Here is a 24,778-nt window from a genome sequence, read left to right as displayed (position 1 = left end):
TGCCACGTGCGGCCACACATCATGATAGAAAGCTCACGGGACCAGCCAATTAACGGAAGTGACGTCAGAGCTTCCGCCATTTTGTGCCAGAGAGAATAGAGTTTCACACAATAGTGTAATTGGTGCACTATGGACCAACTCCAGTCATTACTGTCGTCGTTACACCTTTCACTGGCTGGTGAGATTCTCTAGAACCTAGGCAAGTAACTACTTAATTATGTTTTTACTTAGGTTCATAATATATAGTTAAAAGTGTTTCATTTGTAAGAAATAGTTATTAAGCATTATTAACTCAATCGTAGACAAAAAAAAATGAGTGAATTTGTTAAGTACTAAACGTGAATCCTCATTTTTAATACCACTACTGATCATATTACGATGGAGTTTAAAATGCTTCATATAACAACTATTTCTTACAACAACAAAAAAAACACTTTGAAATACCTAGTTTTAGTCATTTTTGAGTCAAAAACTATCTAAGGACTAAAATTATTTCAAAATTTTTTCACCATTTTATAATTGTTGTTACCTTAACCCTATTTGCTCTCTTTTAGTTCCTGAAGTCCCACGAGAAACCCTCTAAAAATAAAACTTATCTCGCGGGAAAAAGCTACCAACTCATATTTTCATTAGAACTAGCATTGTATCAATCTTAAACCCAGAAACGAATGTTGCAGTCAGATCGACGGCAGCTAGTTAGTTTAACAAAAGGTTTTTTTGCAGAAACCGCTTCACATGTTGGAGCGGTTCATACAACAATGCACCGAGAGGATGCCAAGCACATGTCTCCATCGTGGGAACTCTATAAACCAACCTAATTATCCGACACAACAAGGAAATAACGACCTAATTAGAAGGCAGTAAGAACTAGACGCGATGGATGCAGTTGTGATGAGAATTGATAGATTGGAAGGAGTGAGACGAATAGCTAACAAGTGTAGTCGATGTAAGCTGGGAGTTTAGTTTGATTATGTACATATTTATGTTATCAAGAATACATCAGTATGCAGCACAAAATAAGGTTAGATAAACTATACTTGGTGCTAATTAAGGGTATAGTAAGCCGAAAAAGGGTGGCTCAGAGGGTCAATCTGATCAACTTTTCTTCTAAGACACGAAATGTTGCTTCTCTATATATATGCAGAAAATTTTGTTGGTCACGTGACTTATTAATCAGTGACAGCCTTTAATTAATGACTATGGACTAAATTCACTTTTTACTCAAACTAGAAAAACACATAAGTAAAAAGAAGTCAGGTACAAGATACAAGAGTCTGAAAGGGGGGCGAGATAACTTGACGCTATTGTTGTCAAATTAGAAAAACGCCATCTAGTGTAAATGAGGTGTAACTATGTCGTCTTGCGTCGCGTGCGCATCGCCGTGGGAACCAATGGGCGATGAGAAGTAGGTAGCTGAGGAACATAAGCATATGCAAGTGATTTATGAAATATTTATCTATGGGAACCTATCGTGTAGCTCTATTAATTACTGGTAGCGGGTTTGTGATTAAAATATCGAGATAATAATAGTTCAGTGTATCTTCGGTATTATTTCCCGGGGCATAGAAACTAGTAAGTAGGTCATATTTTACCTATATGATAGGTTTGTACAGATTTTGCATAGCCACTTCAGGTCGATTCAGATTCAGATTCATTTAAGTATTTGCTAGACTTTAGTCCTATATTTTTTTACAAAGACTAGGTATTGGTTTATGGATTACTAGATGTTCCCGAGTACTTTATCGAGATTAACTCTCGATAAGTAGAATAAAAGTATATAAATTTTCGTAGAAATAGGTCATAGGCGGCCTATGGAGAGCATCTGTCCGCCATCAGTCGGCAATTCTGAAACTCTCTCACCATTGAACCCGACACTTTCCACTGCGCATGCGCGAACAATACAGTCTGCTCGCGAGTCAGTCGCAACCATACCGACACCGACGTCGAGTTCTCATCACAGAACAATCGAGAAATCATCCCGCTATCTCTCGTGGCCATCAAAATGTCAGTGTCACTCTTAATTAACAATCCACCGAATACCCCCCCTAAGGCCATCTCTGAAAACAATGACGAAATCGACTCCCAAAACTAAATTTACAATATACCGCGCCGCAGAGCTTTTACTTTAATTTGAAAGATTGCCGGCTCCTGATAATAAGTTTTCCCATTGCAAATAACACAAGATCGTATCGTGCCTAGAAAATTGTGCGCGACGTATTATAGCTACGAGATACAATTTTAAGTACGCTCATCTCCTATACTGTCTAGACTTTCTTCAGAAAAAAAACATTCTTTCATCCAATTATTGTTATTTTTTTAGAAATCACGTGTATCTAAACGGCCCAATCACCAAAAAGGGTAACTCGTAAAGTTCCATGTTTACCGATGTCACATTAAATTTACATAAAATTAGAATCGATAAGGCACCGTGTATCGTGCTCTGTCAACAGTGGCTTCCTGTCGGCCCGAACTGTCCCTATAGCTGTCGCTCGTCCGTCCATTTTTAATACATCACTCGCGCGGAGATACAACGAAGGAAATACCGTCATTATAATCCGCTTTCTCAGCGAAAGCAAAACTATGTATACAACTACAGTTCATGCAATTACAGAAGCATTAGCCCGTGTTGACGGAAATGTGAAAAATATTATTTGCAATGTTTTAGATAAACATAATAATATGCATTTTCTATAATATCCAGTTAATACTCAGGTGGTCCTAACTTCCAGGATGTGGGTGCCGTTTTGCAATATGAATGAATTGCACGACGTCGGGTTTCATTGAACGACTCCCGCAATACGACTCCTTCATGATAATGCAACCCGAGTGGCTCTGAACGTCCCATTGTTTCTCCGCGATTCACAAACAGCTGAAGAAGTCAGTGACTCGACACCATGAGACGATGGTGAGTCAGACATCAATTAGGTACTTTCAACATCGTGCTGCTAATAAATGTTTGGAAGACGCCAAATCTAATGTTATACAATAGTTACTGTATAATTTACCGATAGCACACGCCACTAATAGCCACATTATGAATTATAATCATGAATCATTATTGGAAATTTAAATGCTGCTAATTCTAACAATGAAGATGTTATGATTAGACATAAGTTAATTATTGTTCGGTTATTAGATTGAATGTTTTAGTTAGTAATAGACATAACCGAGCAGTAATTATTGAATTACCCGTCCGTGTTTTTAATAGCTAAATAAAGGGTTTTCGTTGTTTTCATTTCGAAGTTTTTAGAAAGGACGTATTTTACTTGTAACTTCGAATATATTAATTTTGCAAGTAAGTCGTTGGTTTTTGATACTCACCTATTTTTCCGCACTGTGCAGACACGTTTCCCGAGGCAAAACAATGGCCATGAAATGATAAAAACTCCTTCAACCCCGTAGCCATGAGAGAGTTTGAGATGATGCTGAGACGAGATACTAAACCAAACATATAAGCCAAGCAACTGACCGTTCTCCCGGCGAGGGGGCCCAGGTCGGAGCGCTGGTCCAGCGAGCCCAGGCTGCAGCAGGAGCCGGACGAGGCGAGGCTCACGGAGTCGGCGCGCGCGCGGTGCGGCGACACCGCCACGTGCTTCAACATGCTCCTGTGGACAGAAAGACAGGTTGTAGGTGATGTTGTAATATAATGACCGTAGGGGGAATTCGGCGTAGCAGATCTAATTTATGGTATTTATTGGGGATGACATCAATTAGACATACTTTGTAAAATACCTAAAGTATAAATGGCAATAGGTAATAATATGACAAGATCGAATATTACGTAATTACATCATGACATTAAGAATTTACACGTTCATTTCGCATTCATTTTGTGACTATACTATGGATAGTAAAATACAATACGCAAGCGATAAAAGCGCGGTTAGCAACATAAATTTGTCAAGTGAATAGACTCCGGAAAGTCAATTCGTGATGGAACAAAAAATGCCTAAAAATGGGCACGTCAAGAAGGGCATGTTCCGAATTGCGGCAACAATGGAGGCTGCATCAACACACAAATTCGCATATTTCCGACCCTCTCCGGGGAACAAAATAATGTCAGGTGGATCTTGCATCCATTTCAGTTTCGTATTTTATTACCTGTGGTTCTTAAACTTCTTCACTTTTACTTGGGATAAACAATTAATGAACTTTGTAAAAGTTACGCAATCCTTTCAAATTTCAGAGGTGCAAACTGTAGCTTTCATTTCATGTAATTGAATTTCTTTAAACAATCATTTGGAAAGTATTTCCCAAGCTTAAATTGTAGCTTTACTTTCATATTACACTTTTACTTTTTAATTCCTCGTCTGAACCAAAAACAAATACTTTTGAATGTCTTTCAAAATAATAAAATTTAAGAATTACCGCAAGTGTTCCACAAGGGAGCGTACTTGGTCCCACCCTGTTCCTATGATGTTTGAGAACCAGCGGCGCCGGATGTGTTGAATTCCTCGAATGCTCTACCTACCCTCGCGGGGCATTGTCTGCCCCGGTGGGGGGCGCGGGTGGCAAGCAGGTTAAAGTGTTCCGGGTGCTCTCTTCACATATGCCAACTCTGTGAGAATTTATTACGACAACGATTCACAGACGAGAAGGTTTTTTTTTTTCAATCGAACGCTGCGGAAGAATCGATGAATTGATGACATAAATGTATTGTTATGTAGGTTATAGAGTTCACTGGAATAGTACAGTCAAGTGCAATTAATCCTGATCCCCTATATAGCTATAACTACAACCCTCCCACATAGGCGCCACCTATGTAAAATAACCTTGAACTACATACACCTTGTTTCGTTACTAAGACTTCTGTATGTGTGTTAAAATATGGCGCTAAATATCGACTTTTATTAATTTAAGCGCCATCTTAAATCAAATATTGGAACTAACTTCATAAAGTTCATGCCAGAATGTTAAAACCTGTGTTGTTCACTTTTAACTATTGCAAGCCAGCTCAGTGTGATACGAAGTGATTGCATTTTTCACCAGTTTAACTACTTGACGGTGTGGTGTAATCGTTAAGGTATTCGGCTTCCAATATGGAGGTTCAGAGTTCAAATCTCTGGGAGGTGTGACTTTTAAAATTTATTTTTATGTTTTACTTTGTTAATCATTAGGTATAGATAGGTTATTTTAGACTATCTTTATCAATATGAACAGGAAATAAAATAAAAACATAATATATAAGAAAAAGAACTTTATTTCACTAAACAAGTAAATATTATTAGTCTGTATGCAGAATAATTATGAACAAAAGTAAACAAATTCAAAAATTGTAGAATTACAACAATGAGAACCAACATGTTACTAAATTTCACAATTTACATCTCTTGTTGTTTTCTACAATTAAATTATAAATAAGCAACAATTTTATTACTAAGTAGTTACTTATAAATATGTAAGCAATTATCTTAACAGTATGAACAAATAATTATCTTACTACTAAATAAATTTTACTCATTTTTAAACTGGGGACCCGTTAAATACCTACTAAACGTATAATAACATAGTTATAATGTTCCATTTCTTCTTTGCGAGTTGTGCTGTTATCGTGTAGAAGATATTTCTCACGCAATGCAAACAGCAACCATAATATCATCCTTAAAATTCTCAAATTAAATCTTGTCATGCGTTAGACATTTTATAACAGTTCTTCAGGGCCCATTATAGGACATCCATCTTCGGTAACCTTTAAAAACAATAATTTGATCATGCCTTAATGAATATAATAATTGTGACATTATTACTATAGCGTAAAAAGTATATTATAGATAGATAGATAGATAGATAAATTATTTATTTACTTAACACAACACATACACAGGTTACACAGCAAGATTAAATTATTAATTAATTATATTAATCTATAAGTAAAATAAATGAAAGCCAATAATATATAAAGTAACCAATAAAATTATAAAGAGAAAATACGAACCCAATGTTGTCCTGGCACTTAACTCAATTAATAATGATGACCTTGTTAATAAATTCGTTTGTCATCGTTACAAATCAATAATTTTGATTATATTATAGGTATAAATATAAATCAGATCAATCAGATGGAATTAACAAAACCCATCTCAATGCAACAAAACATTCTCTTCAAGTCTACAATTTCAAATGAGAAATAATTTCAAAATACCCTCTGCGCTTATAATATTTCATATTGTAAACAATTATCACTATTCACTACATAGACTATACTTTTGCTAATGAACCGCAACATATTCACTATTTTGCAAACGAGTTCAATAAGCTTCTTGGCGTAGCGGGCAAATGGTTGGTTTGCGAATAATTGGGCCGCGGGTTCGAGCCCAGATGAACAACAAAAATAGTTTAAATTTTGTATTTCATAATATTATTGTTCTATGAATTTGTTAGTTTGTGTAAATGATGGATATTATCTAAAATCTAAATGATGGATATAAATAGGAGAATAGTAAAATAGTTCTGTGTCTGTCTATAGACACGAGCACTACCGCAACATACGTCACACCGACAAATTGGCTTTGCGTAGTTTGAATTTCTATTTGAAATGCAGGGGGTCAGGTTTTTCTGCACCTGACTGTACCTAATAGATACGCAATCAGATTATGTATCACCGGCGAAGCAGGTTTGTAGTTAGTAAATGTAGTTAAACATTGTACCTAAGTAGTTAATGATAGTGTATGATAAAGTAAAGGATGCAGTTGTAACATATAAACATGTAGATTCGAGCCTGTGCAGTAATTACACGGTGTATGGCAAAAGGTCGCGGCTGCCGTTGTGGACGATCGCATCTGCGTCTCTTGCTATCTAAGTATTAGGTAGGTATTTCTATTAAATGTATAGAAAATATTAGACGCAATTGTCATAGTCGAACCATGTCCACGTGCTATAAGTATTATAAAAAAATATGTGCGTTATATTTGGAGATGGAAGACTACTAGACCATATGGTAGGTACATAACATAAACAGGTACCTAAGTAGATCGTATAATTCGTATTGTTCTAAGTATCAAAGTGGCTTTATTATCCTGTGACCCTGGATTAACAGGACTGGACTGGACTGGACTCCATTTAGAAAGTGTTGCTTATTGCGTAAACACATCCTTTACTTAATATTTTATTGATTGATAGCGTATAATTAGTAATTTTATATTAAAATCAAAACCTGCCGCTAATGTATCAGTTATCCAATGTCACTGACCTACTTTTATAATTAATTAAATTTATAATTTCAGTTTATTTCTTTAAAAATATGTCGCATTCGCATGTTTTGAACAAAGTTTAATTGATCTGGATTTGTATTATAGGCTCTTGTGGCAATGAAATAGAAGCTATAAAATCAAAGATCAGTATTTATGAACTAAAATATAAAAATACCTTATTATTCTTATAAGTGTGTACATCCGTCGCAACGAGTTTTTTGGGTACTAAATCAATAATTTTCTGTGGGACATATAAAAACCGTTAAACTGCGTAATTACCAAGGTTGGAATGTGGACAACGTGAGGGACAGATATTACTTTAATAATTTATTGGATACTTACCTATCTAGATAGCTTACTGTGTCTCGCATGTAACCATCCATAGCCCGTGAATCTATACCTTCTTTGGCCCTAATTAAACCACTAAACCAACCGACCAATCACTGTTATGTGAACCCAAGTTTTGATGATTTTCTTCCTACAAGCAATCTAATTTGAGAATGATCTAATTACTTATCCGAAATATTAACAAAATATTTGATAGACATGTTTGGCGGGTTGATCGTCGTTTCCGCCGGCGCCATTATCTCCGAGTTCATTCTAAATTTGAACCTGCATCTCCAAATATTACGATGATTGCAATCCATTCCAGGGTTACCAATAGGGCATGCAATACCGCAATACCGGTATTCGTAATACCGGTATTGGGGACAAAATTCCCGATTTTTTCAATACCGGTATTGAAAGTTAATACCGGTATTGAGGTAATACCGGAATCCGACTTTTTTAGGCTATAATGAAGCGATTAAGATATAGTATTCCTATGTACTGTGAAAGCGCACTTGTTTCCAACCGTTTGATGCAGTTTACGGCCGTTTGATATCTACTGTTGTCCATGCGTAAACGGACACTGGATGTAAAAAAAAATAATTTATTGTAAAATATAAACTAATACTCAATTCTCGTAAAAATCTATTACAAAAAACTGAATTTCATTGCTTTTTCTCGTTTTATTTTGACCTATACGACCTTTAATTACAATATATGCCATTTATTACAAGGAAATCTAATACCGGTATTAATACCGGGATCCCGGTATTGAGTTGCAATACCGGAACTCAATACCGGTATTGAAAATAGTTCCGGTATTGCATGCCCTAGTTACCAACCAGTGCAACTTTACATAATGTTGTACACCTATTGATCAGTACTGAAACTACTGAAGTTATATGTAAATGGATGACGTATTTATGACAGGGCATACTTACTCGCAAAAGTTATAAAAAATCAAGTGAGGTCTTAAGGTCTTATTCTCGAGCTCAAATCCACATATTAAAAGTCAACCTACTACCCACGGTCCTCCAGTAAAGGCGTGAGAAAGATTATAAATAAAATTTTATAATCAAATAAAGTCCATTTCACATTTAACGGCCCTGTGGTTTCCGGAAGTCTCATCCGCGCCGCGACTGCCACAGATCAGGGCCCCAAGTCTGCTAAAGAATGGCGGCACAGTTGTGTGTCGGCAGCATGGGTTTCGCACTGTAGGTATTCATTATCTGCGTTTTAGGAAATATTTATTGCATCTTTTTTAAAGAACTAACTTTAATAAACAGTAACAAGTGTTAAGTGTTTCATATTTCACTACTGGGACTCACTAACCAAGAGAAAACAGATACCTAAAGTCGGAAAACCATTCAGACGACACAGCATTGAGAGGACATTCATTAGCAGACTTGAGGCCCTGATGTTTAATTGATTCTACACTCCGCACTACAGGAACACGAATATTAGGTTTAGGGCCTGTTTCACAATGTCTGGATAATGGCAACCTGTCGGTTAAAATACAAGCTGTCACACTCTGTCAATATTTTTAGACAGTGACAGCATGTCTTTTAACCGATAGGTAGCCATTATCCAGACATTGTGAAACAGGCCCTTAGCCTCATGGCATATGGTCTAATATGTCATGTCTACTTGCGCGTACACGTAAGTCACGCTTTCAGGATGCGTAGGGAACGTTTTGAAAACATCAGAACCTATGTACTTTAGGACTTAGGACTCTATGTATGTAATTTTGATACGTAATTTGGAATGTGCTAGGGCTAAGTATGTAGGTACAAACGATAATGTATGCAAGCATACACTCATTCACAAAAAACACTGAAATTATAAGTACCTAAGTGATTCTACCTTTTTTGGCCTAAGATTTATTTGCCTAATCTCATATTGCATAGTAACGTTTGGTCGAAGTCTCGTTTCGCCGAAAATCGTATGGCATAAATCTCTTTAAGTAAAAAGTTATTTTGCATAATCTTGTTTAGCCTAATAATGGTGTGGCCAAATCTTGAATAGCCTAATAATGCTATGGCATCGGTTATACAAAGTAATAATATTCGTTTGGCTTTAACTTCGATGGAGCGTCTCCCTACATAGCGCAAACTGGTGCCTTGTATTATGGCCGCTATGTGGGAAACGCACCGCTTTGCTTTTGACGATAATGTGCACCTAACACGCTCCTCCTCGCTTGTCGTCGCACCTATCTTTGGGTTTCGATCCCATGGGGTTTAATGGCGTTTGTAATCATTATAATGGTCATTCACGTTCGATATTTTGATCATTCAATATCGTGATTTTCGGGATGTAGGAGAAAAATACCACAATTTGTACATTTACAAAATACTTAATATAGTATTTATTAAGATAATATTAGGAGAAACAAGATTATACCAATACGAACAATTCGAGCAAACGATACTTAGGTGTTTCAATTTTGTGCCAAAAGAGTTTTAGACGAAACGAGTCTTATGCCACATGCCACATAAGTCTCGGCGAAGTGATGATTCTACCAAAAAATTTTAGACCTTACGAGTTATGCGAAACGAGTTTAGGGCAATAAAGATTAGGCGAGATGAGGGGAACCCGTACCTAAGTATATTATTGTACATAGGAATCATACTTTGCAAAATTAAGTTCGCATGAGAATTTGTAAGCATTATTTTCAATTGCTTGTACCTACTTATTTTATGTTGTTACTTGCATAGCTAAATGCGTTGTAGTGCTGCTCGCTGCATAAAATGATTGCACTTATCGTAACCAACTCTTAGCTGCACCCGAGATGAGTGGCTCACTCTATGATTCACGTATTATCATAACTTATTAAGATAATCCCAATACAAAGTAAATTTTGCTTATTGTGGCTTATACATTTCGAAACCACTGTAAACACAGTAAAATCTATTCAATATTTTTTAGTTATTAATTAGCTAATTACCTACTTTTAAACCCACCTATTTTACCTACTTGTCTACCTAGAATAGATACGCAGAGTTATTCAAATCATTATGATGTAAGATCATAAATTCATCAGTGAATATATAAACAAAATGTCTATTTAAACGGTAAATTACAGTTGGTACATTCGACCGAATCCGGCTCTTTTCCGGTCGAAAGGAATGTTTACGAAGACGGAATCAAACACTATATTTAGAATACAAAGTACTTAATTTTTAATTGACCAATTTCTTTATGAATTCATGTTGCGTGGCTTACATTGGACAAAGCTGTATTAAATAATAAAATGCAATATTAAATACTCTATGTATTACATAGGTGATAGGTAGGTATCTAATCCAATAATTAAGATTCTTCAGTCATACTTTTATACATACAATCAATATTACTTCACTTTAGGAAACTGAATTAGTACCTACTGAACGTAACACATTATCAAAAATTTACAAATAGGTAAGTATGTACTTATTTAGATGTTATTTTTTATCAACTATAGTTCCAATTTTGATAACAAAAAAAACTTAATTGAAGCCTCTAATAAAAAGCTTACGGAACCCACCAGGCTTAAATACAGTTTTTTTTCTCCAGCAGTGAGGGTCATTGTTCTCGGCCACTCGATATGTAAAGCCGTATTCACACTGTGGTTAACAATACTAAAGGGTCGACCACACTGCAGTTAGACTTCTATGATCGAATTACGTATCACTTTGTTTATTCCAAACGGGTTACTTTTTGCTTTAGTTTTTTGCACATTTATACTTAAACTACTTTTACAGTTGCAATTATGTGGCATACTATATTATACCCACGACTATGATCCCGGAAGGGATAGTCAGAGATCATTATTCCATGAAGATACAATATTGCAAATTACGTGATACTTAAGTATGGTATTAAAATAATATTTTTAATAAATTTTCATTAAGTATCTAAGTCAAAATTCTATTCCAGCATACCATTAATTAAAACAGACCAATAACTAACAAAAAACAGTCAGACTTGAAAAGTTCTAAAAATATTTCCAATATAATGTCAGCCTTGAAAATGCTAAAAATACTTCCAAACGTGTACTGTGTAGTGAACAGTGAGTGAACATGACGTTCCATGACGATCATCAGGCAACAAGCGACCCCTGCCTAGATGTCTCGTACATGATAATTCGGCCGCCACCGGAAACGCGGCGTCTAAAGCCAAAATTATAAATGTTCAATCGCGAAAAACCCATACGATTACCACACAAGAGACAGGCGACACGACTCGCATCACTAAACTACATTCTCGGCCATTGTCACTATTTTATTTTCAATAATCCACACTGTGGAAAAAACTTATGTGTGCGACTAGAAATTTTAATATGATCCTTAGTTTTCGTGAGGTGAATTGCAAAGCATTCTATTAACTTATTGAATGTTTTATATTCTTGTACATATTATTAGAAGTACCTACTCGGTCATTATTTATATTAATACATCGTAATATTCAGATTCAGTCGGGGAAAAACATCACAGAGGCTTTACTTTAAGGTGGGTGTCAAAAATGCACCTAATCCCAGAGATTCCCAACACTACCAGTAACATTACGTTACCAAAAGGATGTTACCACATTATAAATATTCATAGTAGCGTCTACATGTAGTGCACTAGACTATAATCTGACATTTCGACCGCCAATCTAATTCAATAAGCCTTACTAAGTCGAGCCTTTACAGCGACGGAAACAGCGATCGCTACTTGTTTTTACCCAATAGCTTGTGCAAAAAAACTTTGAGCAACACTAAGTGGCTGTAAGTAGGAGGACAGTCGGTCAAGCGCGTGACGGACCTGGTCATTAGCGTCACGAAGTGCGTGCAGTATGCGCCATGAGCAGCCTTCAATTACGGACTACCAACAGTTACCACCAGCAAAAACGACGAGCCACTGGATGTAGAGCTGGAAAGTGAAGCTGCAGTAATGGATATGGACTGTAGAGACGAAACAGTCAATGATGATAATGATAGCGAAGGTACATTGAAACTTAGAAGTCTGGATAGAATGCCAGAAGACAGCGTCAGTGGTAAAACTGGCAGACCAGGTTCCATTCTTATAAATATTAAACAAAAAGTGTCACTCAGTATGACTAACTATTCTCGTTTCTCATGACATTTTCCGCGGCAAGAAATATCAACTAGTTAAATCAACCGGTACATTTGTTCCCAGACAAAAACTCATAACAAATACAAGGCGAATTATTGCGGTGAAACGCATACCTGCTCTGTTTTAGGTAAAGTCTAGATTGTTTCCGAGCTAGATTTATTGTAACGACCTGACTGAACCCTGGACTGTTTGTTATTGCCTTTCCGCGAGTGTGGAATGTTCTGTTTATAAGGTAGCGGAAACGTGAATAATTGAACTGATTTTCTAGGTATTTGTAGTGATCAATGTGTGAAATGAGTCAAAACATACCACTGAAATGAAATTTGAAGTATGTATGTACTAGTACTACAGTACAGCTAGAAGATTTCCTCATTAACAAATAATTAGTGAGAATCAAGCGGAGAGATGGAAAAGCAAGATTAACATTATATGTCACGTAAAAGAAACGCCAGGGTAATTTAGCATAGAATGGCTTTCAGTGCGTGTCATATTTATTGCGACAACCCCAATTATGGTGTTCAGATGATCTCCGTTATGCAAGTGCGGGTTACGCCGCCATTGTTCCAAGCTAAACGCCGTGGATGCAGGAAGCGACAACATAACCGCACAGCCATGTTGTGTGAGATCATACACATGTGACGAGCGTCATACAATCATGCGCAATAAGGTAAACGGGCCTCACTCTGACTCCTAGTTTGTGAGAATCATTTTTAAGTACCGTATTAGGTCACTTATCTCCGGGACATATGGATAAAACACATTAAGAACATGGTTATGGCAACAAATTTATATATATATCACTATTTCTCAGGTTGATGGTGTTGCAAGCATGAGGAACATGAGTCAATGAACACAGCCATAAATGAGTCGATCGCGTTCGTAGTGAACAATTAACTAACAATTACAAAGGCCTTGCCTCCTCTGTTGACACGCAACTACCCATTATGGATTATTTAATAATACTCAGCGAAACAGATTAATGAGGTTAAGGACCTCAGTGTAAGAGAAAATGATAAAAATTGGTGTAATACCAAACCTAAAAAGCAAGATAATTGAAAAACACACTATGATTGAAAAAACTGGAGAAACTTTTAACTACACAGAGAACTATGAAGTTATTAATAGTCTAATCTAATGGAACCTAATCAGAATAACACCGACGATGATAAATCATCATAACCTAAAAAATCGTTGCACAACTGGCTGCATTCGTTTGATAATTCTGTTTGTTTAGGAAAGCCAACGCCGATAAAACATGATGATACGACTAATATGAATGCATTTAACGATGAGAAAACCAATAATAAGTCAATAGATCATGTAATGAACAGTTAAATTAGTACAACTGTTTGATTTCCAGTTTAGTTCACAGTACTTAATAGAATCGTTTCATGTAATTTTTCAGCAAGTATACATAAATAAATTAGAGTAAGTATACATGTTTACAGAATTTAGTTTTTTTTATAGGTACTTACATAGGAACTTATAAAATACAGGAACCAACAAGCTCATTTCTAACAATCCTTCCTCATGCTCTAACCACTTTAAGCTTCAACTTGGTGAACCCCGTGCAGTGTACGTCATCAAATCCCGAGTCCCTGACGGAGCGGCAGCTGCTGACAATTGAGACAAATGAGCGCGGCGCCACCTCCCGCGTGGCGCAAGCCACAGGCTGATGCTGGTACTGCAGATATGAAGGAAGAGCTATACTGTACCATGATGTGGGTGTAGCAGTACAGACTGTACCAATCAACAAATCTGGCTATAGCTGATTAAAATATACTATTACTGATCTTCTGATCATTTAGTCAATCGCATATGTCTCTTACGCTTACGATACACAAATACAGGTAGATGAGTATCTTTTTAATTTACAACGAATTCCAAAACGATACCTATGACAGTTTTACTATAGAAAATACACGATTTCAGTAACTTCTGAATGGCGATGCATATAAACAAAACATAACCGCGAATGGTTTTGATCTTGTACCAACTTCTCAAGATACGATCAAGCGAGTACACACGGCCAAGTGACTCGACGAATTTATTTTATAGACGTTGATACGCCAACATAACCCCTTATAAATCATTTAAGTTGTAAATTGAGTGGTTTTGTAGTGAGGATGGTATGAGTCCAACACTGTCTATCACCTAGCGACTCAGGCGTAAAATACATATCCTATTCCTGCTGCTTCCTGACATTGACATTCATCATGTCTTCATTTGGTACAGTCAAACAATATGAAATAACTTTTTATAATGGAGGTAAAACATAACTTTTAGCACCAAAGCACAAAAGATACGCGATAAACCCGCAAATAAAATCGGCAAATAGACCAAAACCTTCATCGATTCGAGTCCATAAAAAAATGTCTTATCAAATGCCATGCAAACGGTAAATTTAAAGTGTTATTTGAACGAATTTAACTTCTTTACCACTGTCCAACCAAATGGTTTAACCCACTTTTTGATAAGTATTTGGCTAACAGGCTTATCTCTTACATTCAACATGAGCTTATCGGCAAGTTTACCCAGCCAGGGCCAGAATTCAACGGATGCTGTTAGCTATAAGAAAATACTAAGAATAAAATTAGAAAAAACATATCAGTAGTTTAGCCAAGGTTCAAGTTTATAGCTGTGATACGACCTTCCCAGAATCCAGAAAACTTTACACTTTAAAAATTATTTAAGTGTTATATCAAATATTGAAATTTGAAATAGAGAAGAAAGCAAAAAGTTGCAGTAAATCAGTGATATCGTGATATCACAAAATACATTACCATCAAAAGTTTATAGCGCAAATACCGGAGTATCAGACAACTGGTTTTCATAATAGCTTTGAAAAAAAAAACATTTTAGGTGTAGGTTAGTACTTCACATAAATTAAAAAAGATCATCTCAGTTTTTATGAAGTAAAATCTCCGTGTAACAATATCTGTGAATGGGATTCCAGGGCAGTTCACAAAAACTGCGGCATTCGAGCTCCCGTGGAGATGGCGCCTTTCTAAATAGCTTCTGCCGAGGAAAAAACATCTCCAATCACACCAGCGACGGACTTGATACCGATACTGTCACGCCTCTGCCTCCGAGGAATGTCAATCCATTTCATTTTAATGCTGATACCCGTGACAAAATATATTCTTTACAATTTGGTAATAAATGAACATGATGATACTTGATTCACAACTTTAATAAAATGTTGGATTGTTAAAGCTATGGGAATGGAATTTGATTTTAATTGTAAATTACCACCTGAACTAATAGCTTTATGAATATGGACACTGGAACATGCAGCGAAGATTCCGTCTTTACTTTTCTACTGCATCAGGTGAATATTAATGGGCTGTGAATATTTTGTATGCAAACATTGCGAAGCTGAATAGTTGGAATCAGAAGGCACATTGACACATTAACGGATCTCGCGGCCGCACGCCACCTCGCGTGGCGCAGAGATCATTACTGCCCCGACACAGGATTACCAACACTTTCGCTTGTCAAGAGCCTTTCTGTTTTAAAGATTTCAGCAAAAACTATTCTGCAAATGAAATATGAATTTGGAGAGTCTACACGCCGATTCAGAATTCTTAGCTGAATTTAATAATGGTCATCGATGCAGAAAGAATTGGAGAGTTTGTTAAAAGATTCGATACTTAAGTCGTTAAGTGAATCATCGATTATTGGCGATATGACACTTGGAATTTCTGAGAATTTGCCCATTATAGATGTTTTTAGCTCAAGGAAAACATACCAATGTGGAAAATTTATCACAGTTCTGCTCAAAAAACCTCTAAGTGCGCCTGTAATCCGTAATGATAAGGACAGATAGTCTGATAGAGAGCTGCTAATTAATTGAACAATGGTCTAGTTGAGCTAGGCGAGGTCGGTGACAATGTTGCACGGAGTGTCGCAAGCCGCGGGCGTGGGACCCCCCCATCCAGTTAGATGGCAGCAGCCATTGTTCCCAGGTTCCCATACTGACTCGCAAGAACTGAACATCTGTAATACGGGGCCGCTCCGCAAATCAACAATTTGCGCAACTGTACTCTGCTCTCAAATTATAACGTTCTACCTTCAGCTATACTTTTTTAAGTTTTGCAATTGATTTTGACAACGTGATTTAGAGTTACTCAGTCAATAATTCCTCCAACCCTATAATCTAGTAGCGCTTGCATCGCATGTTGATTGATCAATTTAAAACATTCTCTCAAATCATTAGCGCATTGATCGGTCTGATCACCGACAACTACACGTAATGAATTTACGTGTAGGTAGTTCGTAAAAGGACTATCAAGTTAATCTCATGTCAAACAGCAACAGCATTTAATTGTACTTAGAATGGGATCGCATAGTTTCTCGCCTTACTTAGAAAATCAGTTTGTATCGTTGGATCCTCAGGATAGCAAAGCTAATCCTTGAACGAATTGTCCATGTAGACTTGATTACGGCGGCAAGCTGCCTCTAATTGGATTACAATGAAGAGGAACAATCAGGACTTGGGATTGAAGACATTGTGGGAGGTAATTCCGAATGCAATTTCAATTTGATTACCTAATTGACCAGTCACCTGACGACTACCTATAAAGCAAAGTATTCTTACAGGCTTGCTATCATAGAAATGTCACAAATTATTTATTGAAACAGCCAGATTAGAGCCGCCGTTTAAATTTCTGGCGGATTAGGGTTAGCAGTAAATTACCCAACATTGTTCTCAGGTACCTATTTCAAACGGAATAATTACGTTATCGTTATAATTTTCTCTCACACTAAAACCATAATCGCATTAAAACTACAATAGGTGCTTACCGAACGTGCTTTATGCACAATACAGACAATGAACCATAATCCCTTGGAGGCTTCGAGGCCTCTACTGCATGTGACCACCCCGCTGTTGTCAACGCTTTTTTGTGCCTAGTCTAGTGGAGTGGTCCCTATCATAAAAAATTGGGGGTCGAGGGATAAATATTAAATTTTGGATCATACAATAACAATGTAATGAGACCTTAAATTATTGGTAAGTATATCTAGGTAGATCATACTGTAAATTACTTATATAAATTTTAAGGACGGTCATCTACGTAAAATTTACAGTTATTTTATAGATTATTTCGATACGCTATATTATTATTCAGAAATCAGAACATGAGATGGAGATTCTATTGTAGTGGTAGCAACAACAGTAATTTAGTCGGTTCTTGGTGCGGAAAACGAACATGTTATTTGTTCTCAAAGTGACTGCATAAATAAGATGACTGAGGAAAATCATTGTTATTCTTCTGATTTAGTTTACATACTTAGGTGGATTTAAAAGATTTCAACAAAAACTAACCGCACAGATGTCACCCATCAGGCACGGAGATAAAGGCGCGGGATTCCAGACAGTTTTTTGTCGTAAACTTTACAGTTAGAAAAAAGCTAAATGCAATAAACATATTTATATAAAAATGCGTGTGGCCCATAATAATCAAAGTGCTACGAGAGTGCTCACACAATGGACTATAAAGTTGGCGCAATTTTTATACCGGTGGTGGGCGCCAAGCACCAACAATGGGCATGGAGTGTAGGAGTGGAGTTTCTTAAAGTCCTCACCTGGTGGTTTACTTTCGGTTAAAATCCTTGATCACTGATTGTAAATCCGTGGGCCCTTTAAGGGCGGTCACAATGAGAAATGCACATTTCACTAGGTAAATAAACAAGTATAGTCACAAGCACTGATCGATGAATGCGCGCGTGCTGCGGCGTCGCGACGGACGTGCGTCGTGCGCGGAGGCTCGGCGCGGAGTGACGCGGCGCGGCGCGGCGCGATGCTGCAGCCGCCTGCGCCCGCGCATACATTTTATCCATGAAATCACTGCCTTTTCATAAGCTTACTTCTTATGTGTTTGCTACTGTCGTCAATGGAATACTTAATTATTTATGGACTTCGTTTTAAATTGTTTTTTTTATACTCATAATCATCAGCTAGTAATGTTCTTCTGCTGGACATGCCTAGCATTGCCTTGCTTAAGGATCGCTTAAGCACTCTTACCCCGATTTTCCGGCTACAGCCATCGATGCTGCGAACTGCAAGGACCGGTGCTATTTATTTAGTCTACCCACTCTTAAACGCAACATTGCTCGCCAAACCTAAACCTAGATTCTTAATTGAATCGCCAATTATTAAGGTATTTCAACTGTCGGAATTCCACCACACATCCAATATCCAGTTAAAAAACTGCCATTAATATGATTATTATAATGTAGCAATTACGTACCTACGTACAGAAGCCACATTACTCATACAAAACTGGTTAATTACAGTGGAGTGCACGATCGACCCAATGCGGCGTCGTCTTGACTTGATCAACTGCTTCAATTGACAGTAGCTGTACGATGGTTATCTAACCATAGTAGCTGCCGCTAGCTGATGTGATAGCTTCTGAGTTATTGCCATGATTCCTTAGGTATACAAGCTCCACCATGTTGGTGGAAACCACAAATATTTGTGACCGATGCGCTTGTGATGATGTTGGCGGGATGAGGAAAAACGAGAACAGAGTTTTGAAAAACTTCTTGCGGGACTAATCGTCGCTTTGACTAAAGTGGCTAAATGCTGATCATGACGCATAGAATCATTAGAATCACAAAATGTTACTCTAACGTCTTGCATTAATCTGCTGCATTATTCAGTATCTTTGTAATTTTTTGTTACTATCCTATATTAAGTTAATCGGTTTACCTATTTCATTTATTATTTTTCAAAGAGTGAAACATTGACGCGACAGCCAAGCATCCCTTATCCGACCCTGTGCGTGCGCCCGCGCAGGCCCCGTGTTTGACTAGGATATTAGTATAAACTTTGGTTGCTTATTTTACATTTCAAGTGTCGAATTCCACAAGATTTCCGAAATGGGGGCAAGGATTTTATTGTTGTCTGTAAAATGACCTTATTAACGCAAGAAAATAATATAAAAATGCCTACATTTTCTATCCATATGGTGGGAATGTGTCATACATTGTACGCTACGCTCATACGCTGATGCTACATATAAATGTCATGCACGCTGATTTATTTGGTGACAAATTAATTAGTGTAAGTACCTATACATGTTGGTATCCATCCCATGATTCAGTTTTCACGTTTGTTTTTGTGTGAAAACTGAATGAAAATGTGAGTGGAGCCACGGAGCTAAGCTAACCCCTAATCCTGATTTAATGTATTAGTTTTCAGATAACGTCAAATTAATAATAAGTAAGTACCTAAGATTTACAATCTTACATTTCTAACCTACCCATAACAATTGAACACGCAAAGTCCCGTGCTATAATCAAATCCGTTTTAAACAAACACTCGACTCTGCGTGGTTCAATGAATATTTCAACATTATTATTATTAAAAACACTACACTAGTTTTTTAAACGAATACTAAATAGTACTTAAATACTATTAATTAAAACAAGTGAAGTAGGTAGGTACGAGTGTATCTGTAGTAATTCATAAGGTAATCATTTAAACTGTACAGTTATGTTAGTTGTGGCTCCAGGCGATACATAATTTGATAGTCATTCTTCCTGTGGCATTGTTACTTCACACGAGGCATACTTAATCGAATTTCATATCCCATTGCTCGTCATTGGTAGTTTGGAATTTATTAAGAAATAAGTAGGTACTTAACTTTGAATAAATAGGTACTTACAATAAATAATATGTAAAGTGGGGTGGGGATCTTACTACAATTTGAATACCGTTATCAACTCCTGCGCTGTAAAACATACCATAACTAATTAATTATTGTAAAATTTGTAATCGCATGTTTCATCCAGAGAAAAATTTAACATAATGCAAAAGACGTCGAAACAGGGGGTTGACTCTAGCTTACTAAACACAAAAGTTTCGCAGCGCTGCCGCTGTTGCATTGCAGCATCCCATGACTTGACGTCTTTTGCACTATATTCTATTTAGAGATCTCAATACGAGATTCGTAAAATTGCTAACATTTCCAAAGTCAGCTTTAGATTATTACGATCAATAGATTAGTTAGTTCCGGCGGAAGGCGGCGGGTTCCGTCGCACGCGCCGTCTACTGCGCCACTTCCGGCCTGAAGCGCATCACTTTTTGTTCAGCAATCACTGGGTTGTGCGTTTACCAGCAGGGTGTGCTGATATTTTTATAAGTTAGGTTATAAAATTGATTTGTAAATATAAAATTACATAGTATACTTATATCATTCCGATTATTATTACTGTAGGCAATTATTTACCTTAATATGTAATTTTGGTATTACTTATGTCATATACGCGTACCGTGGACGTAAGCGTGAACCTTGGAGTAGTAGCGTGGACCTTGGACCCCGATATTGGGGAAGACACGCACAAGGTAATACTTACCTTACCTAATGGTCTAGTGATTACTTAATTCGAACTTAGTAATTTTTCATTAAGTCAAACTAATCAAACAGTTCCTGTTAAGCTTTTCGTCTCTATCAAGCAAGAGCATAAAACATGTGAATCGGTGCAAACCTGTAGCCTCATCCTTCGCATTTAAAATTGTTGAGTTTATTTTCTCTGGGGAAAATTCCTGACAATGTCCTCATGTCCTGCCGACGTGAGGAATGGCGGCGGTAGAGTGAGTGTAGTGGCCACCACCGCGCACCGGTCACAATGACTACCCGCGACATAGCTTAGATAACTTCACAACTTTTGTCTAATCATAAATCATGTTTGGATTACATAAAGAGACAGCTTTGCAACGGCTTAAAATTTGGGAGATTATTTTTCTTTCACTGGTGAATGAATATTTTTTTTCAATTCCTTTAGAAGGTTTTTAGCTTGTGAATTTACTAACCTACGTCTACCTACTAAGTAGGTCTTGATAAGTGCCGGCAACATGATCACATCCCGGCGATATTGCATACGATCGCCATCCTTTACATAATGTGAAAGGATATAGGTACATGTTACATACATAATTAATGCTTATGTAATATTTCATCATTTGAAAGGGTACTGGAACCTATCCAATAAAGTTTACAGGAAATCTTAACACTTACATGCCCTAGCACTTAGAATTAGTCAATTCATATTAACTTATTTGGAACCTACCTAAGTATAATTACTTGTACCTCCTGTAGGTTGGCTGGTAGAAAATGCTTTTAGCATTAAGTCCACCTTTTGTACACTTATATCTCATATTTGTGCAATAAAGTATTAAATAAATAAATAAATATAATTAGATAACCTAATTAAAGAAGATAGACACAATGCCCAACAGTATAGACAAAACAGTAGTCGATAGAAGGCTGATGATGATAACACAATAGATGTCTTTGCAATTACTGGTGATCTAGAATTTTACTCTACCGGTTTGTAAATCGACGGCACAGCGACACAAAAAGTGCCATGAGTCTCGCTCATATGATTAATTATGCTCATAATCATAAAGATCTGTAAATAATTTTGCCGGAATGATTCATGTACTCAACGATGAGGAACGAACATGAAATATATGTATAAAGAAGGTGATTAACCGCCTCAGTATAGTTAGATACACTGGCCTTGAGCCTTGAGCGTGAACTATTGTAGAGTAAAGGAGGTTTATTTACTCTAGCTTATAGGGTACAATACAAAAGAAATAATGACGACCGAATGGCGTAGTGGTTAGTGACCCTGACTACTGAGCCGAAGGTCCCGGGTTCGATTCCCGGCTGGGGCAGATATTTGTTTAAACACAGATATTTGTTCTCGGGTCTTGGGTGTAGATATTTATATTTAGTATCTATCTATGTATTTGTGTAGATATATCAGCTGTCCGACACCCATAACACAGGTTCTAGCTTGGGGTCGGATGGCCGTGTGTGAGATGTCCCCAAAAAAAAAAAAACAAAAAAAAAAAAAATCTTTCTAAAATATCTTCATGTGTTTTTTCTTTCCGAATGGTCTCTTGAATCCTATGTGTATCTAGTGGTTAATGTGATATGTGGTCCAACAATTAGTTTAGGCACTCAATAGGTATAGATTTTTCTTAACTAGGTATTTAACTTTTAATTTCACTTTCAACTTTTAGCTTCAATGCATAACATTTTCGAGAGTGCCTTGCAGGATAGGACATGGACGGATCAGAGACTACGCAATACGCATGTTACATTATGAGGAAGGGCACACCAACCGTGACGGTGAATCACCACACTATGTACTTACTGTACATAACAATAATATAGGTAACTAACACCCGTGCAGCGTGACGTATACGCTACAATGTAACTACGAGTATTTGTGACTATTTATAGTATACCTAACCTACTAAACTAACACGAGCCTTATATGGTAAGATTTTCTATTGATACATTTTTGATGATTAGTGCAATGTGATTTATGAAGTTAAGTACGCGTTCTTTTATTACTTTCATGACCTCAGCAGACAGCAACTTTATTGATGCAGATTTAGATCGGATCCGGTGACCCGCGCCATGCATCGCTTCGTGTCGGAGGATCATAGAGTACCTACTTAGTCTGAAATTCCCACTACATCATGCGGCCTTAGTGCTCCCACTGATATCCTGACCACAAGTCAGCCACAAAACTAGGGTTCATGCGTGTTTAAATAGAAACAAAGGCAAACTGTAAATAGAACTAGATCTAAAACAAAACATTGCAATTGCAAGTTCTTATTTCAAACGCCGCTTAAATGGCGGAACATCCGGCGCGGGACTTCCGCCTGCGCCCGCGCCGACACGCCTCAGTGGCGCCCTCTGCTACCATTTCAAATACATTTTCATCCTTACTCCTGAAGTTTTTAAGTCGTTATTTCAAAAAATACAATGTATCAGTGTATCGTTTTGCTTACTGTACTTAAATGTTGTTTAATGTTTCTGTTTATTCTTTGTTCCATTGTGCAACAGTTGACTAGGTCATTTTAAGGTTGAATGGATGAGGAATTACCCTATTAGGATTTGATTTGAGTTAAGGTCCCAGTCATAAAATATATTACTTACTTTTATATCCAATTAATCCTATAACTCCAACAACTATCCAAAACAAATACATTTCATCCTCAAGAAAGGGTTTTTTTCCGCAGCATCCACAAACATTCCAGATCCATCTGCTATCAGCTACCCTACTACGGTAATTGGTGATTTTTTGGTCCTCTTATTAATTCCAGCTTATTAACGCTACTTTACATATTAACAATAATGAGCATTTTGGCCATTATTCATGATTTTATAAGTAATCCGCTCGCTATGCAGCATACAGGTGACAGACAATTATCCGGTGATAATGATGATGACTGCAATTTGAATCACTCTACATAAGTACTCACAGCTTACAGACTGTGCCACCTGCTCCCCTGATACGTGGCCAATATGAATCACATGGCAGCTCTTTATTGAAACTGAAATAGGCAGGACAGTTTGTACTTATATCCGCAGTTCCCTAGCCCTAAGGCCTGCGCGCACTGCGATTTTTGCAGCGCAATAGTTTGCGACGCGATTTTTTAATCGCACTATTTACAAAATTTCACCGCAATTTTTTTCTTCAATATATTTATATTGTACTACTTACTAAATAATAATATTAATAAGGATAAGGCAAGGAAGAAGAAGAAGACTACTTACTTAATAATACTTTTAAAAGTATTTTGATACTCTTTCGGGTCTTTCTGACCAATATTTTGTAAACAAATGGCTGGCTCGTGTCTACCGGTATCCCGACTATTCCCGACGTAGTTGAGGAAGAGGAAATGTCCATCGCCCGCGTGACTTGGTCACAAATCGGTCGCACAGTCGGTCGGCCGACTCTCGGTCATTACCATAGTTAGTTGATAAATCAGGCGGCTTTTGGGCGCAAAGACAAGTGCTACCGGTCAGCGGTCTTCGGGAATATGGTGGTGGCATGCAGGATGTGAAGGTACCTTAGTACTTAACAAATAAAAGCTAATGTAAGTTTTTAACACCAGGATACTGTAAGGTATGATCTGGACGGAAGCTTGGGCAGTTGCTGATGACAGGACTGCCTGGCGCACGCACTATACACTACAATATTTTAAGGTGCAGTAATAAATTAACTAGGTGTTTTAACTTTTTTTCTGTTCAAACGAAGAGTTAATGTCCTGTGCTGGAGATCGGCACTCCTGCGCATCGGTCACGCTCGGGCTCGCTAATGGACGAGGCTGGGCCACCAGCGCCGTCT

The 24,778-nt window shown here is 37.2% G+C and overlaps 1 protein-coding gene across 1 annotated transcript in view; it reads right to left on the bottom strand.

The window, feature by feature from the left end:
* LOC105391035 overlaps window positions 1-18,407 on the bottom strand; it is a 37,581-nt gene extending 19,174 nt beyond the window's left edge. The window contains exons 1-2 of the mRNA XM_048628842.1: window positions 18,203-18,407; window positions 3,470-3,605 (exon numbers count right to left, since the gene is read on the bottom strand). Of these exons, the coding sequence (XP_048484799.1) occupies window positions 3,470-3,601 (132 nt within the window). The 5' untranslated portion in view covers window positions 3,602-3,605; window positions 18,203-18,407. The remainder of the gene's footprint in view (window positions 1-3,469; window positions 3,606-18,202) is intronic.
* Window positions 18,408-24,778: the final 6,371 nt, after the last annotated feature.

The sequence above is a fragment of the Plutella xylostella genome, chromosome 4, assembly GCF_932276165.1.
Source record: "Plutella xylostella chromosome 4, ilPluXylo3.1, whole genome shotgun sequence".
NCBI lineage: Eukaryota > Metazoa > Arthropoda > Insecta > Lepidoptera > Plutellidae > Plutella > Plutella xylostella.
Note: the sequence above shows the minus strand (reverse complement) of the source record. Positions and strands in the feature narration are given on the sequence as shown.